This window comes from Heteronotia binoei, chromosome 2 (assembly GCF_032191835.1).
Source record: "Heteronotia binoei isolate CCM8104 ecotype False Entrance Well chromosome 2, APGP_CSIRO_Hbin_v1, whole genome shotgun sequence".
NCBI classification, from domain to species: domain Eukaryota; kingdom Metazoa; phylum Chordata; class Lepidosauria; order Squamata; family Gekkonidae; genus Heteronotia; species Heteronotia binoei.
This window is the reverse complement of record NC_083224.1, coordinates 59,735,542-59,751,275: the sequence shown is the minus strand read 5'-3', so window position 1 is coordinate 59,751,275 and position 15,734 is coordinate 59,735,542. Positions and strand designations below refer to the sequence as shown.

At 45.6% G+C, this 15,734-nt stretch overlaps 1 protein-coding gene across 1 annotated transcript; it reads left to right on the top strand.

Annotated features, from left to right (window-relative positions):
- The first annotated feature begins 946 nt into the window (after positions 1-946).
- On the top strand, positions 947-15,248 carry ELF3 (E74 like ETS transcription factor 3). The gene is made up of 10 exons (XM_060231121.1): positions 947-993; positions 4,052-4,934; positions 6,796-6,966; positions 8,368-8,589; positions 9,082-9,171; positions 9,283-9,405; positions 9,745-9,837; positions 12,109-12,207; positions 12,862-13,060; positions 14,177-15,248. The coding sequence occupies exons 3-10, from the start codon at positions 6,804-6,806 to the stop codon at positions 14,286-14,288; spliced, it is 1,101 nt and encodes a 366-aa protein (XP_060087104.1). The 5' UTR covers positions 947-993; positions 4,052-4,934; positions 6,796-6,803; the 3' UTR covers positions 14,289-15,248.
- The last annotated feature ends 486 nt before the right edge of the window (positions 15,249-15,734 follow it).

Here is a 15,734-nt window from a genome sequence, read left to right as displayed (position 1 = left end):
GGGAAGATTACTACGCTGGCTGTTCTAGTGGTTAGGGTATCAGACCAAGGTCTGGGAGAAGCAGGTTTGAATCCCCACTCTGCCACAGATGCTTGCTGGGTGACTATGGGCCAGTCATGCTCTCTGCCTAACCTACTCACAGGGTTGTTGTGAAGGTAAAATTGAGGTGAAAGATGTTGTATGCTGCTTTTGGTTCCCATTGGGGGGAAAGTGCAGTATAAATAAGAAAACAAAATTTGCCATATTGCAGCAGGAAGCCCATCAGATTACTATTCATGTCTAATGGACTAACCATGTTTCCATTCATAGCCACAAAATATGGTAAATTAACCAACTGATACTTGATTAGTCAAATAAGCATTCAGCCAAAATGCACAATGGGGAACCAGAACCAACCCAAGGTGACCCTCTTCTCTCACTCAGGGTCACAGGTTCATTGTGGAATATTTTTTGCCTAATTGCACAAAACTAAATGTCTCCCCCCCACCACCAAACATGAAACCCATGCAGCTTTATCAACTGATTTAGCAGGATATGTGGAGGGAGGGTCAAAGCTTCCCAGCAAGTGGGTCAGGGGTGGATTGGGAGGCAAAAACAGCCCTAGAAAAAGGCTTCGGACGGAAGGAAGAGCAGCAGGGTGGCAACCTACACCCACCCCTGCATGAGGCTGAGGCCACTGGTTTGTGGAGGTATATCCCACCCACCATTTAATTTATTTTCAGTTCACTCTTTCACATATTTGCTTGGGATCTCGTCAACTGGAACATTTACCAGCCACTAGAGGGTAGTCGTGTCAATGACTGCTTATTTTAATGCTTTTCTCTCTCTTTTTAGCAAATTGGATCCTGGAGCCAGGGAAGTGGAGCAAGCATCACAGTATGAGCAGCCACAACGGACATGACCACAGCAGCAAAAAAATAACAATTCACATAAACTTCTTGACCCTGGAAGGAAACAGCAGGATATGGCCAACTGGCTTCACCTGGTGACTTGGTGAGATGAATTTTCTGTGGGCAATATAACTGTGATCCTCTGCAGATACAAGGCCTCCTAGGCACATGCTGGCTGTGATCTCAGCACTGCTGCAAGGGGACGAACATTAAAATGTTATTATCTTTATGACATTGTGTTCTTGTTTTATTTTGAATTGCCTTGAAGGTCTGCTATCAGGCACAAAGGCATGGGGATGGAGCCAAACAGATATTCTGCAGGTGAAAAAGGAAGGTCAGGGTCTGCTTGGACAGCCAAAGAGTTTGGGATCATGAGACTTGCATGAGCAAAGGCCATGTGGGATGGGGTTTCTAGGAAGGAAGAGAACTGGGCAAGATAGAGTGGGAAAGCTGGCCAGATCCAACCCTTTGAATAAATAAATAAATAAATACAGTTCTTACAAACTGTAACTATCTTCAAGGAATGGAGAAATGGTTCTATAGGGAGGTAATGAGAGAAGCAACCCCAAAGCTGGACAGGTAGGTCAGCCAGGAGGTTGCCAGATGAAAATAAAACAGCCTGACGGGCATAGTTTTAAGCCTACTATCACGTGCATTCCTGACATGAGAACTGACAGGGGTCCTCAACCTTTTTAAATAGGGGGCCAGTTCACTGTCCCTCAGACTGTTGGAGGGCCGGACTGCCGTTACTATACAAGGCCGCGGGCCGTCAGTTCTCCGTCTTCTGCATCTCTCTCCCTTCCCCACACCACACACCCTGGCCTGGGAACTCACCTCACCTCGGTATCACCTCACACTCTGTCTCCGCCGCCTCAGCCCAGTGCCGGAAGTGTGCGTTGCTAACGCAAGTTTAGGTCGAACGTCACTTCCGGTCTGATTTTGCCATAACCCGGCGGGCCGCATAAACGTCCTCAGCGGGCCGCATCTGGCCCGCGGGCCGTAGGTTGAGGACCCCTGTGCTAGAAGATATTCATTTTGGAGTTGCAACAGCTCCAGTAGATGGAGATTGCCTCTGGTCCAGCCCAAATTTACCAGCCACCTTATGGAGCCCAGTTTGAAGAATAAGAGCAGAAGGCATTTGGCTCTTATTCAGCATGAAGAAATGCTGTCACTCAATGGGTTTTGACCTTTCTTTGGAGGCAACGTCTGTATGAACACACATCCAGTAACAGGCCTTTCAAAACACATTCCTCAAAAATACTTTGTTGTACAAATATAAAGTGAATCACCCACAGATTACTAAGAAGTACACATTTTTTAATATTAAGTTTTTAAAATAATGAAACCTGAAACAATGTCTATTCATTATCTTCACCAGTATTCCCTCTAAGCTGAGTCACAGTTTTTTAGCCTCTGGCTCACACTTTTTGCCTTAGCTCAGGAAAAATGGACCCAGAGCAAACTAATTTATGCAATAGCTCACAACTTTAACAAAACTCCTCAGGTTAGAGCAGGGGTGGCCAAACTGCAGTTTGGGAGCCAAATGTAGCTCTTTCACACATATTGTGGGGCTCTTGAAGCCCCCACTGCCCCGTCGGCCAGTTTGGAGAAGGCATTTGTCTCTTTAAACCACTTCTCAAAGCCAAGCCAGCTGGAAGTTTGGAGAGTGCATTTAAAATCACTTTCTTTCCACCTCTCTCTTCCTCTCCCTATCTATTTGTATTCCTTCCTTCCTTCCTTCCTTCCTTCCTTCCTTCCTTCCTTCCTTCCTTCCTTCCTTCCTTCCTTCCTTCCTTCCTTCCTTCCTTCCTTCCTTCCTTCCTTCCTTCCTGTCTTGCAGCTCTCAAACATCTGATGTTCATGTCTTGTGGCTCTCAAACATCTGACGTTGATTCTATGCAGCTCTTATGTTCAGCAAGTTTGGCTACCCCTGGCTTAGAGGGAATACTGATCTTCACTATATGTTAGTCTAAAACATCCTGACCAATTCCTGCCATTTGGACTGCTGGCTTGAAAGGAAATATGGTCCTGGCAGTCACAGACTCAAAGTTTCATTCCCCATTCCCTTGCCTCCATTCTAAATATCTGTCAACATGGTGGTTGCTTAGAATCTGTCCTTATTGGTTTATTTCTCCCATTTGCAAACACTGTAAAGTGTTAATGTTATTCTTGGTAAGGTGACAATTGTGATAACACACTTACTTTCAAGTAAATGTTTTAAGATTATGATGTAAATTACAGAGATTTCCGAGTGGTCTCTTTCCGGTGTAAATGTGCCTTACTAAAGGTTGTGGTCTTTGCTCTGTTCATACAATCACATGTAGCGCAGGTGCAGAAATGCTTCTGTGAAGAAATTATTTCTCTCACAGAATTAGGGCTGCATTGCTAACGCACCCCCTGCCTAGCATTGGTGCCTTTACCAGCTATGTGAGTAGCACATGAAGGTTAGCTGGAAATATTGGAAAGGCTTGACCTGTTGAACTCCTGTCTCCTGCGCTGGTGCTAAAAGCACAAGAACCCATGGGGAGACTGTATAATCCAAGGTGTGATCTCCGTTCCCACAAGTGAAAGATGAGTCAATGACCTAGATCTACCCATTTTGCTAATCCAATGGGGGCCCAATATATAATCCCAAGGATCTATGCACTGTTATTGTTAGTGGAAATGCCAGGCAGAGGTGGGGAAATTTGCCAGTTTAATGTAGTGCGTGCTAAGTGGCATCAGAGTCCTGGGGCAAACCCAGTGCCAGACAGCATTCTCAGAAATGCCAAGCAATGAGCTCCTGACGTCAATAGGGTGTGACAGGCACAATGCCTCTGGCTCAGCCAGCTAGGCCGGCTGCTTGGTGGGCTGTTGGTCTTACCACAAAGCTGTTGTGAGTAAATAGTTCAGCCGCCTGGAAGCATTGCTGCCAGGTCACCAGAAGCAAGAGTCCAGAACCAATTGCCCCTCCCCCCAAAGGTAGGGCCCTACACAGAGAGGGCGTCCCGTTGAAAACAGGGAGACAATGGCTGTTTTTACGAAGCCTGTTTATGCCATTGTGCGTGTAGGGGGGGGGGGAGGGGTTGGGTTGTATTTCCCTTGTCTGTCCATGGAATTAAACGCTCGCGACAGATTGAATGTATCCTCTTTTTAAGAAATCCCTTTCTTCTGTTTTCTAGATTACACTGACATTGTTAATGAGGAGGAGGCTGCGAACAGTACTTGTGAGAAGAGGGACAGAAGGGGGCAGTGGTCGAACAAGCAATGGCACAGCTCTTCCCGGTTGCCTCCGCCTCAGCAACTTCTTTCCACAGCGCAACTCGCCAGCCAGGCCGCTCCCCTCCAGTCGGCACTCAGAGGCACAGGGGAAGCGCAGCAGGACCCCTCTAGCGGGCAGAAGCCCCATCAGCCTGGAAAGCCGGTAGCCAGTCTTGTGGCGTCTTTCGCGCATGAATCGTGCCAGCCGCGGTCTTAAGTCTCGAGCCCACTGCGCCACATGCATGCGGGGTGGGGGTTGTGAGGGTGAAGACTATCGAAGTGCGAGCCTGGCCCTCGTTGGCTGTCAGATGCCCCCTCGCCCCTTGCTCCTCTGGTGAGACCTCAGCCTCGCCCCACCCCCATTTATATATATAGCTATTCTTGGCGGGGGAGGGGGAACCGAGCCGGTTTCTCCGCTTTGATGAGCAAACAGTGCGGATAGGAAAGGCCGAAAAACACTGGCCTGGGTGAAACTGGCACACCGGCCCTGCCAGGTCTCTGGTAATGATTAAACTGTCAGCTAGATTTCCCGGCAAGGTAAGCTGGCACGGCCCCAGATGGCACACATTATGCAAATTCCCCGGGGCGGGAGCTAAGTACCTGGGCCTCGGAATTCCCCTAGAGGAGGAGATCGTCTTACGGGAGACGCCCTATAAAGGGACAGGTATGGGGAGGGGCCAAGCCATACAGAGGAGTAGAGTCACGAATAGGAGGGCACAGGTGAGCGAGAGGCAAGAGTTCGCTGGGACTTGGCTTGTTGAGTCGACTACTGAGTGGATTAACAACTGCAGGAACACCTGCCTGGTAGGTAACAAAGAGGGGGGGGGCTCGGCCTGATCGGGGTTTAGCTCTCTTCGGGACTGCTGCGTTAGGTATTTGCTGGCATCGTTCAAATAGGTTCCCCAGAACACAAACACTTTTGATGGGGACAGAAGGATTGCTTGCCTCATCTCTCTTCCCAATTCGCTGAGCCTATGATCTTCCACAGAAATCTCACATTCCAGGGTTGGAGATGGAAGGCTGCACTAAGGGTGAACCACAAACTGAGCCAGCCAGACAGTTTTTGCAGACTTGGAGAAGACAAAAACTTGCATCCTGCAGTCCCACTCTGTCAGTTTGCAGCCTGTTCTCTCTTTCTCTCTCTTCCTCCCCCCTCACCGTTATTGCTTCTTTATCTTGCCCTTCTTACCCGGGTGGCATGCATTGTGCCTCTGCCTTCCCCTTGAGTTCACAACAACCTTGTGAAGTGAATTATGGGAGAGAGAGTGGATGTGAATCAAGATAATCAAAGGCTGACAAGGGATTTGAGTCCACAATCCAGCACTCTTATCAGCTGCTTCAAACTGACTCCCTTCTGGTAATAGAAAAAGAACATGTACTGGACCTGTGCTGGTTCAGTTTGGGTTCAAAATCTGGCAATTTAGTTTCTGTAAGTGCTTGACTTTGTAGTAGGGAATCGGATCAGGAGCGGCTGTGGCTGAGCTAAACTGAGGCTGGGTGATTCAGGAAAGTCTAGGCCTTTTTTTCCAGCAATCACATTGAGTAAGCAGAACCTTCTGTCCATCTGCGAGCATCTAGTGAATATGGAGTTGCCTTATTCTATCATGGGGCCATCTAGCTCTGTATGGTCTACTCTGGCTGGTATTGAGTTTCCAGAGTATCAGAAAGAGAAAGGCCTTTCCTAGTACCTGCTGTCTGAGCTAATTTAACTGTTGATATCAGGAATCAAACCTGGAACCTTCTGCGTACAAGGTCAGGTGCTCTGCTGCCAAGCCACAGCCCCATTGCAGAGGATTTGTTAAGGGACTTGCTGGGCATATTACCAGATGCCAAAAGCAGGCAGCTTTACAAGACACTAAAAAACACATTTTGGGCTACATTTATGCTTGAAAGAAGGCGAAAACCAATTAAAATACAAACTTGTGTTTCTGAGTCACGGTGATTATTGACAGTTGGTGGGCAGAAATATTTTTATAATTCTTCAAAAGTTCTACTTCTTGCCTTTAATCCCTGCCCTCAAACATTACTGCACTTTAAGTTTGTTGAAAGGCCAAAGTGAAGTTGTTGTGATTTTTCTTCTTTATTTGAAGTGAGGGGTGGGGGGGGGGAGTCATAACCAACTTATGATGACCTCATAGGGTTTTCAAGGCAAGTGATGCTCAGAGATTGTTTGCCATTACCTGCCTCTGCCTTGCAACTGTGGTAGTCCTTGGTGGTCTCCCATGCAAATACCAACCAGGGCTAACCCTGCTTAGCTTCTGAGATCTGATGAAATCAAGCTATCCTGGGTTATTCAAGTCAAGAGAAATAGTGGGTTAGCCACAGCCAATGGGCAAATGATTTTTTAAAATTATCACTAGAATATAACTTTTGTTGTTGTGGATATGCTTTCTGTGGCTTTGTTTTGGGGAGCCCATCTCATTTGCTGGTGAATCTTGGGCAAATTCCAGCCACAGAGAAACTGAAGGATTGCTGAGAATCTGAAGGAGTTGCTGGAAATCAGAAATGACTCTCACAAAACTGGTGGTTTCAAGCCTATTGAAGGCTATGCTTGATCATTACAAACACAGGAGGGATATTGCTGTCTCTGCTGTACGGACAAGTTCTTGAAGGTGGAGCAGACTGGATCCATCCCTACATCTAACTATGTCAAATTTTTTGACAGAAAATCCCATGGCAGGATCCTGTGAGATTAGCAACCTTCTTTCAAACTACATCTCTGCCATGTACCAGTCCGAGGAAGTGCCTCCAGATCCAGACCTCCTGACCCACCTTGGAGATGATGACAACCTTCCTCTCCCACTGTCTAACTTACACATGGCAACAGAAACAACTGGTAGGTTGTTTGAGGGCTTATTGCTGCAAGTCAATCAGCATTTTGTATCCCCCAGGGAACATGCTGTGCACTGGTGAACTGGACATGGAGCATGGTGTTGCTTCCCTTAACAGGGCAATGGCAGCACAGTGCAGTCTTGCTTTTGCAATGCGCACACTGGGTGGGTGGTAGGAAACATGGTATTGAACAAGGTGCAGAATGGGTAGCTCAGAGGTTCATTGGGACTCCAGTTCTGCCCTTCTTATGGGTAATTTTGAGCAACACCGTTAACTGCTACTGGGATAATGTACAAGAAGAGCTTTTGAACACTTGAATTGGGCTATATTAATCTAAGAGCCCCATGATGCAGAGTGGTAAGCTGCAGTACTGAATTTGACCTAAGTTTGATCCTGGTGAAAGCTGGGTTCAGGTAGCCAGCTCAAGGTTGACTCAGCCTTTCATCCTTCCAAGGTCGGTAAAGTGGGGGTAAAATGTAGATGACTGGGGAAGGCAATGGCAAACCACCCTGTAAAAAGTTTGCCAAGAAAGTGTCATGATGTGACATCACCCAATGGGTCAGTAACAACTTCGTGCTTGCATAGGGGACTACCTTTACCTTTTTAAAAATAATAATAACGTGCAACCAACTCATGGTGACCCCTGGACCATGGATTTTCAAGGGAATAGATAAGGAGAAGTGGTTTGCCATTTTCTTCCTCTGCATAGTAACCCCAGTCTTCTTGGTAGTTTCCTGTGACCCTGCTTAGCTTCCAGATTCTGACAAGATCAAGCTAGGCTGAGCTATCTGGCTCTTTTCCTTAATTATTACTGAGATAATGTATAGGAAAAGCTTTGAACTATTTTATTGGGCTATTATTAACATTATAGTTGATAATGTTACCATTTCTCTCTCCAATAACCATGGGTCATTCCTTATTTAAAGAACTGACCTGGGAGGGATAGGAGAGACTATTGCCTTTGAAGCACTATGAGCTACACAGGTTCTCTTTAAACAAGGCAGACAGTGGGTAGCTTGAAGAGTTGCTGGGAACTTTTCCAGTTCACCTTCCCAGCAGTGAAAAGCAGAAGAGCAGTTTTTGTAGGGGAAGTTACTAAGCACTGCAGAAGCTGCCGTTGTTGGCTTCTAATGGAGGCCTGACTGACTAAGCTTGGAACTGAGAAACTGTTGTCCTGAATGACCTCATCTTGGTGGGGAAGGGCCTGCTCAGAGATAAGAGAACAGGTGACAGGTGTACGTGTTAGCCACAGTGACTAAGCAAGATAAATCTTGTGCGTAAATGAATGGGCCACACCCTGTGCTGTTCAGGCAGCAGAGTGTTCTAGACCAGCAAAGCAATAACCAGTGCCGCACCTGCTCGACTAAGCCCGCTCTTTTCTCCCTCCTCCCTTCCCGCTCTGCAGGCAAACCCACATGGTATGGTGAGATGCCCCATTGCTGGAGCAAGTCTCAAGTCCTGGAGTGGATCAGCTACCATGTGGAGAAGAACAAGTACGACGCCAGTGCCATTGACTTCTCCTGCTGCAACATGGATGGTTACACCCTTTGCCAATACACACGGGACCAGCTGGGACTCATTTTTGGGCCCCTGGGTGATGAACTGTATGATCGTCTGCATGAAATCAGTGAGTGCGGCTGTTCCCTCTCTAGGCAGGAACTGACAACTTGAGGGAAAATGAATGGATCCAAATCTTAGGGCTTTGTTGCCACACAGAAACAATTTGGAGATGCTAGAAATCCACTGTGTGGCTGCCACCTTTTATGACTGGTTCAGCCCACATGCCTGTAACACCATCCAAAGACCCAGCAATCCACTCTGTGAACCTTTTCCAATCCTTTTATACCCATACCAGATAAAGCTTCATTTGTTGAATTTCTGTACAACCAGCTGCTGCCCAAAGCCAAAAGAGCAGCAGCATTTAGTCCTTTGGTCCCTATTTCTCAAAGCCCATCACAGATTTTTTGATAGCTGACCTTAATAAATCCCTTCCATTCAGAGAATTGGGAAAGCATCTCTCAGCTTGTCCCTTGACAATGCAAAGGGGAGAATCCATAATGACACATTCAGTCTTATTCACAAGGAATATTGAGGCATATATCTTTCTCCTTACTTGCAGCTTCAGTACCAGATGAACTGGCCTGGATTATGTCCGTGTTGAAGAGTGAGGAGGTTTCCCAAGAGTCCCTTTTGGATGCCAACTCTTTAGGTGAGAAGAGAAATATTTTGGTTGGGTTCTCTCTCTCTTTCTCTCTCATGGCTGCTGATGTTGTGGATTGATGTGTGTGTTTAACTCCCAGTTGTCTTCTTTGTTTTGTAGAATTTGGAAACTCTTGCTCTCAGGAGTACCTGGAGGAGATGAAGTTAGCAAACCTTTTCTCACAACCTGACCTTGGCTACTTATCTGGAGCTATGTCACCAGACAGCTCTGGGTCTCTCACAGGTATGGCTGCTGTATGCTCTCAGCATCTAGTACCTCTCAGTAAACTCTGCCTTGAGTATTAGAGGGGCAGACTGGTCTTAACAGTTCCAACCAGCTATAAACTCTGCTTCTGTTGGCTAGGAGCATCCTGACAACAGCTAGCTTTGCTTTATGGGCTATATTCAGCTTTTTCATGCTTCGCATGTGGGTATTAGAAATGGGGTGACGGAATGTGATTTCCTTTTCCTCACCCATATTTGCCAAACAGAGGACATTTGGGAGAACCCTCTAGAAAGGTTTGGTCCTGGCTTTCCACTTGGTTCAGTATCTGAGATTTCATGTGCTTTTCTTTCTCTTCAGGGACTATGTCACAGAGCCCTCACTCTCAGGACTCCGGTGGAAGTGACCTTGATCTTGACCCCATAGATATGAAGCACTGTCCCTTTTCTGATGGTGAGAAATGTGTGAGCTTATCAGTGGGGGCCTGCGTGTGTGAAAGAGAAAATATGTGCCCATACCTTCAGAGACGTTTTGTTTACAGAGTGACTTGCATCAACAAAGGCAAACTAGGTCAGGTGGACAATAAAGAATTCAGTCCTTTCTACCAAAAGCATGTAGCCAAACATAAAATTTTGAGGGAAAATGAATGTCTACAACATTTTGGATCTTTCTAGTATTTCAGGAAAGAACTTTAGTTTTATTATTTTGCTTTAAAAAGCAGTTTCCTGAGCATCTGGTAAAGCGAAGACTAACCATAACTAAATTAAAATAACTTTTGAGCATGTCTATGTATAGCATTTTATGAAAGGGCTTCCAGGAAACCATGATTTTCCTACAAATTTAACCACCTCACACTTTAGAATATAAGCAGTAAGCGGAATGTTCTAGCTTTGCTGTCACAAATGTAATCCTTGGATACCTTGTTCAGATGCTCCTCTGTAGAGAGAGACTGTAATCATGAGAAATCCACCATCCAAATAAAACTGGGTTATTGTCAAATCCTAGTAACATTTCTCTAAGAAGCAAGGAGCCACAGCTCCTTATCTGGGAGAACCGGGTTTGATTCCCCACTCCTCCACTTGCACCTGCTGGAATGGCCTTGGGTCAGCCATAGCTCTGGCAGAGGTTGTCCTTGAAAGGGCAGCTGCTGTGAGAGCCCTCTCCAGCCCCACCCACCTCACAGGGTGTCTGTTGTGGGGGAGGAAGGTAAAGGAGATTGTGAGCCGCTCTGAGACTCTTCGGAGTGGAGGGCGGGATATAAATCCAATATCTTCTAACCATAGTATATATTTGTTCTAGGACTCAGTTGGACAAACCAAGGTTGGGCCTGTCCATACTTCAGGGGCCAAGGCACATATGTAGAGTTGGGTTTAACATTGTCCTAACATTTGGTTCTTAAAGCCACCATGTGAGTGTGTGTGTGTGTGGAACACTAGCAGTAGGGGAGGACTGCTTAATTCTTGGGATAAAATTTTCTCCTGAGAGTCAACTCCCGTTCCTTGTCTCTTCATAGAGGAGATGATAACAGGGAGCTATTATCTTCCTGCTGCAGGGAGGAAAACAACTTGAGGGAGTGACTTTGAGTGGGAAAATGGTCTGATGGTATTAGGAAAAAATAAAAACAAAAAGCTGGATAGTATAATTTGACTCTTGGAACTAGAAGAAGTTGTCTCTAATATCTGAGAATTCTGTCAAGTCCTTGAATCAGCCAAGGAAGGGATAGAAAGTAAACTGCAACCAGATCATTCATTCCCTAGCAGTTGGAGATAACAAACCAACACTGGTGTTTGGGATGAGAAGCTTCAGTTTAGCTTATTTGGTTAGATCAGTGAATGGAAACTAAGATAAGTGAAATTGGAGCAGATGTAAATGTTGTCTTAATAGCCAGTTCTCTTAAAATTTGACTTTTGGTTTTAGCTATTCATAAACATACTCTTCTTAGTGACAGAATGTGAAAACAAACAATTTAGTCAGAGCTTGTAAGTGAGAAGACATTGTTGTAGCACATGAGGAGAAAGGATGGTGGTTATCAGTTATTTATTAAAATATTTACACGTTATTTTTCCTTTGTGACCCAAGGTGGCTTACAATTCATAATTAAAGTAGTGACATAACTCAGCTAAAAACTGATTAAAATCCCAGAGACTGCCTTCATAAGAGTCAGTTTGGTGTAGTGGTTAAGTGCATGGACTCTTATCTGGGAGCACCGGGTTTGATTCCCCACTCCTCCACTTGCACCTGCTGGAATGGCCTTGGGTTAACCATAGCTCTGGCAGAGGTTGTCCTTGAAAGGGCAGCTTCTGTGAGAGCTCTCTCAGCCTCACCCACTTCACAGAGGGTGTCTGTTGTGGGGGGAGAAGATAAAGGAGATTGTAAGCAGCTCTGAGTCTCTGATTCAGATAGAAGGGTGGGGTATAAATCTGCACTTCTTCTTCATTTTCATCATCATCAGAAATCCCCTTAAATTCTCTTGCAAAAGGAATGGCTAAAGAGAGTGCTTTATCTCCAGGGATGGCATGCCTCTTGCTTCCTCATGGAGACCACTCCATATAGTGGAAGCCACTGTTGAGAAAGAAAGAAGCACTAGTTTCTTGGAAGCTGGCAGCCAGTGGGGTAGGCAAAACTTGGCAACCAGAGGAGCATGGGTATAGAGTGAGAGTTGGTCCTGGATGTGCTCTGAGGAATAAGAGTGTATTCATCATACTTCTCCTCCTGTTCCTGCAGGTGACTATAAGAAAGACCTCAAAAAGCGGAAAAGGGGACGACCCAGGAAAGTCAGCAAGGAGAGCAGAGATTGCCTGGAGACCAAAAAGAGCAAACACTGTACGTGAATCCCATTCTTGGCTAGGAACAATTCAAGACATTTTAGCCATTTCCTGTAGCCCAGAATTGGTTGCCCCAGCATCCTTGGGACTCAGTTCTCATGTTATATAGATGCAGTTCAGTACCCCTGCCCATAGCATCCCCTTGAGTTGCTTATCCCAGTCCTCAACCCAGGGAAAGCACCTGCACAATCAAGATTCATAAACATTATGGCCTGACTTCAGTAGCCCAGGCAAGGTTGATCTTGTCAGATCTCAGAAGCTAAGCAAGTGTAGTTAGTACTTGGATGGGAGACTGTAATTTTTTACAATTTTTTTTTAAAAAAAGATTCAGAAACATTACATAGCACACAGACATGACAGTGGCTTTAGTGGTTTTATTCCAGAGGGACATGCTCACCCTCATGCCTGCCAAACTGTCTCCCTTTATAACAGAAATCCAGCTTCTTGCTGGGCTGAATAGCACCAGCCCAGCTGCCTGGCAAGTCTCCTGCCCTCAAGGAAATGCAGAGCTGGTTCAGATGCTCAGCCCAGTTTCTTGTACTCTGACACCCATGGAAACTTGTAGTCTAGGAATCTTCTCCTTGCATTCAGACAGCTGATCCTAAATGGGGACCATTTTGTGATGTGTTTTCCTTCCTCTTCTCTTTTGAAGCAGCCCCAAGAGGCATCCACCTGTGGGAATTCATCCGGGACATCCTAATCCACCCAGAGATGAATGAGGGGTTGCTGAAATGGGAAGACCGGCGAGAAGGCATCTTCAAGTTTCTGCGCTCTGAGGCAGTGGCTCAGCTCTGGGGACAGAAGAAGAAGAACAGTAGCATGACTTACGAGAAGCTGAGCCGGGCCATGAGGTGGGTGCCATGGCAACAAGACAGAGGGAGAGGGAAGTTTAAAAAACAATAATTTGGTAGGACAGGAAGCACAGCTTTCTATAATCTTGTGCTATGGGGACATTTCCATCGACTCATTTCTGATCAAAGGCAAATACCTTATTTGAAGCCATGTGGCATTTCTTTCCTGGTGGTGTTTTTTGTGGGGGGGGGGTTGATTTTATTTTTCAAAGCAAGTGGGGTGTATTATTTATGTAGGGCTATACAAAAGGCATAACCCTCTACAGAGTAATAAAAGGGGGAAATAGGTTGGACCCTAACTAACATAGAATCCACCTTTAAACTGTGAGGGGACAGCAAAGGAGGAGGGAATGGACCACTGATATTAACAAGGGGTAGACGTGAGCCAATGCAGTTGCATGCATCTAGGTTTACTTTGAGTAGGGAGTGTAAGACTAAACTAAAGATTTCTACCACCACCACCACCACCCCGGAAAAAAAAGGACTAGTACCATGTTAATTTTCTGGATGGGTGGTTTTGGCAAAGGAGGCAACTAATGGATTTGAATCCCCAGACATAAAATCTCAACCACAAAATGAACTTGGGTCGCCATGAATAGGTCACACTCCTTCAGTTAAACCTACCTCATAGGTTTATTCATCATATTTGTAATCTCACCTTTCCCCCACAAAACTCAGGACAGCATACATGGATTGAATAGTCCTGTTTTTCTCCCACCCAACAACCATGAGCAGTAGGTTAGGCTGAGATGAGAGAATTATCAGCCCAACTTTACTGTGTGTGCTTGGTGACTTCAGCAGGGATTTGAACTCAGTTCTCACCATCCTAATTCCAGTATTCTTAACAGTGTATTCTTAAGGAGAGCTACACCCTTCCAAACCATTGACTTCAATGGATTTAGAAGGATGTTAAATTGAACTAGGATTGCTCTGTAAATCACTAAGCCATCTTGTTTCTGAGAATAAAATGGAACCCCATCTACATTAACTTTTGAAGGCTTCCACTGGTTCAGGATTATATTTGTTCCCTCCTTAGTAACAAACATTGCCCAAAATTTCTTGTGACTTTGAGACTTCTTTTAGATAAGACCTTGACTTTCTCCTTCCTCCACACAGGTATTACTACAAGCGGGAGATCCTAGAGCGAGTAGATGGTCGGCGGCTTGTGTACAAGTTTGGCAAGAACTCCAGCGGGTGGAAGGAGGAAGAAGTACAAGAGAGAAGCTAAAAAGAGCTGCAAGAGCCACACACAGACTTGGTTTTGGCTCACTTGTGCTTAGAGGACTTGTTCTAAGCACAATGCACTGATGTGGGCCTTGAGCCCTGAAGCTGCTTTCTCAAGCAGTGTGTGTTAGACTCCAGCCCTTTCACAGGGCAAAGTGTACATGCTGGCTCCCGACCGGAGCACAGGTAATTACAGCTGATATTTTGGCTCAAGTAGGTTATTGTGAACCATTATTATTTTGTTGCAATTGGACTCTGGCTGCTGTTGATTCTGAATGGCATTACAATGCCTTTGGCTGTCCGAGGCACTGTGCAGAACTCACCCAGGCAGAAGGAACAGGCCGTTCTCAGCCATTGTTTTGTCTTGAAGGACAGTTCTCAAAACATCAAATGGTCTGCTGACTTGGAGTGAATGCTACAGTCAACTGTATGTGGGGAACTGGGATTTGCCACTGGAGTCTGAGTATATGGATGTCCACTTTGGAGTGGTGTCTGAACTGTGCCAGCTGCAGAGTGGCCGAAATTATTTGGCCATACTTTGCATCTCAAGCCAAGATCATTGTGAATCTTAAACAGCTTAAGAGAGCAAGGCTCACAAGTCCTTTCCATGGTCCTTCCCCAAGGAAAATCCTACTTTCCAGGAAGCATGGCACTGTGCCCCACAAACAGCCTCCTCTTGCTCCTAATTTATGTGATATATGTGTGTTTATATAATGTACATAGATATCTATTTTTTTTTCATAACAAGAGTTGTGTGATTGTGTCAGGAAGCAGTGGGCATTGTCTATAATGATTGTTGTTTCTAATATTCAGCTGGGCTGAAAAAAAATCTTTATTTTGAAATCAAAGTGTTTGTAGGATGTTGTATCAGCTCGTTGGTGACTCCAGGAGAGCCCTACGTAATGCACAGGTTTCCTGCTTTTTAACAATTAACCAATAAATCACTGGTTTTGTTGGTTTTTAATCCCTGTGCAGTGCTTGGTGTTAAAACATTTGTTACTAGAAAATGAAGTAAGAAGGATTTCACCAGGACAGGACAGCAATTCCCTTCTGTCCCAAGCTAGCCTCAGTAGGAAGCAGTCCCTCATTTAAAGATGCCTCATACTGGTTGGATGCATTGGGCCATGGAGCAAATGAACTGTGGGTTAGGAAGTCCATATTGTCATCATCAATCTGTTTTTATAAGGACAGGAAAGGCCTGCTCCATTATACTTGACATTCACCTCAGTCCAGCTTTCTGGTTCATCTTACTCAGTCTTCTGCTTCTAGTGGTGGCTAGCTGGAAACCTATAATAGGGCAGAAAAATCCATATCACTCCTTTTTCCCGTAGCTCAGGGGTCCCCAACATTGTGACTGTGGGCACCATGGCCGCCAACACCTTTCATGGCGCCTGCCAAGTGCTTTTAGAAAGTGGGCAGGGCTTTTGCTAGCGTGGCTTCTGATCGGCTG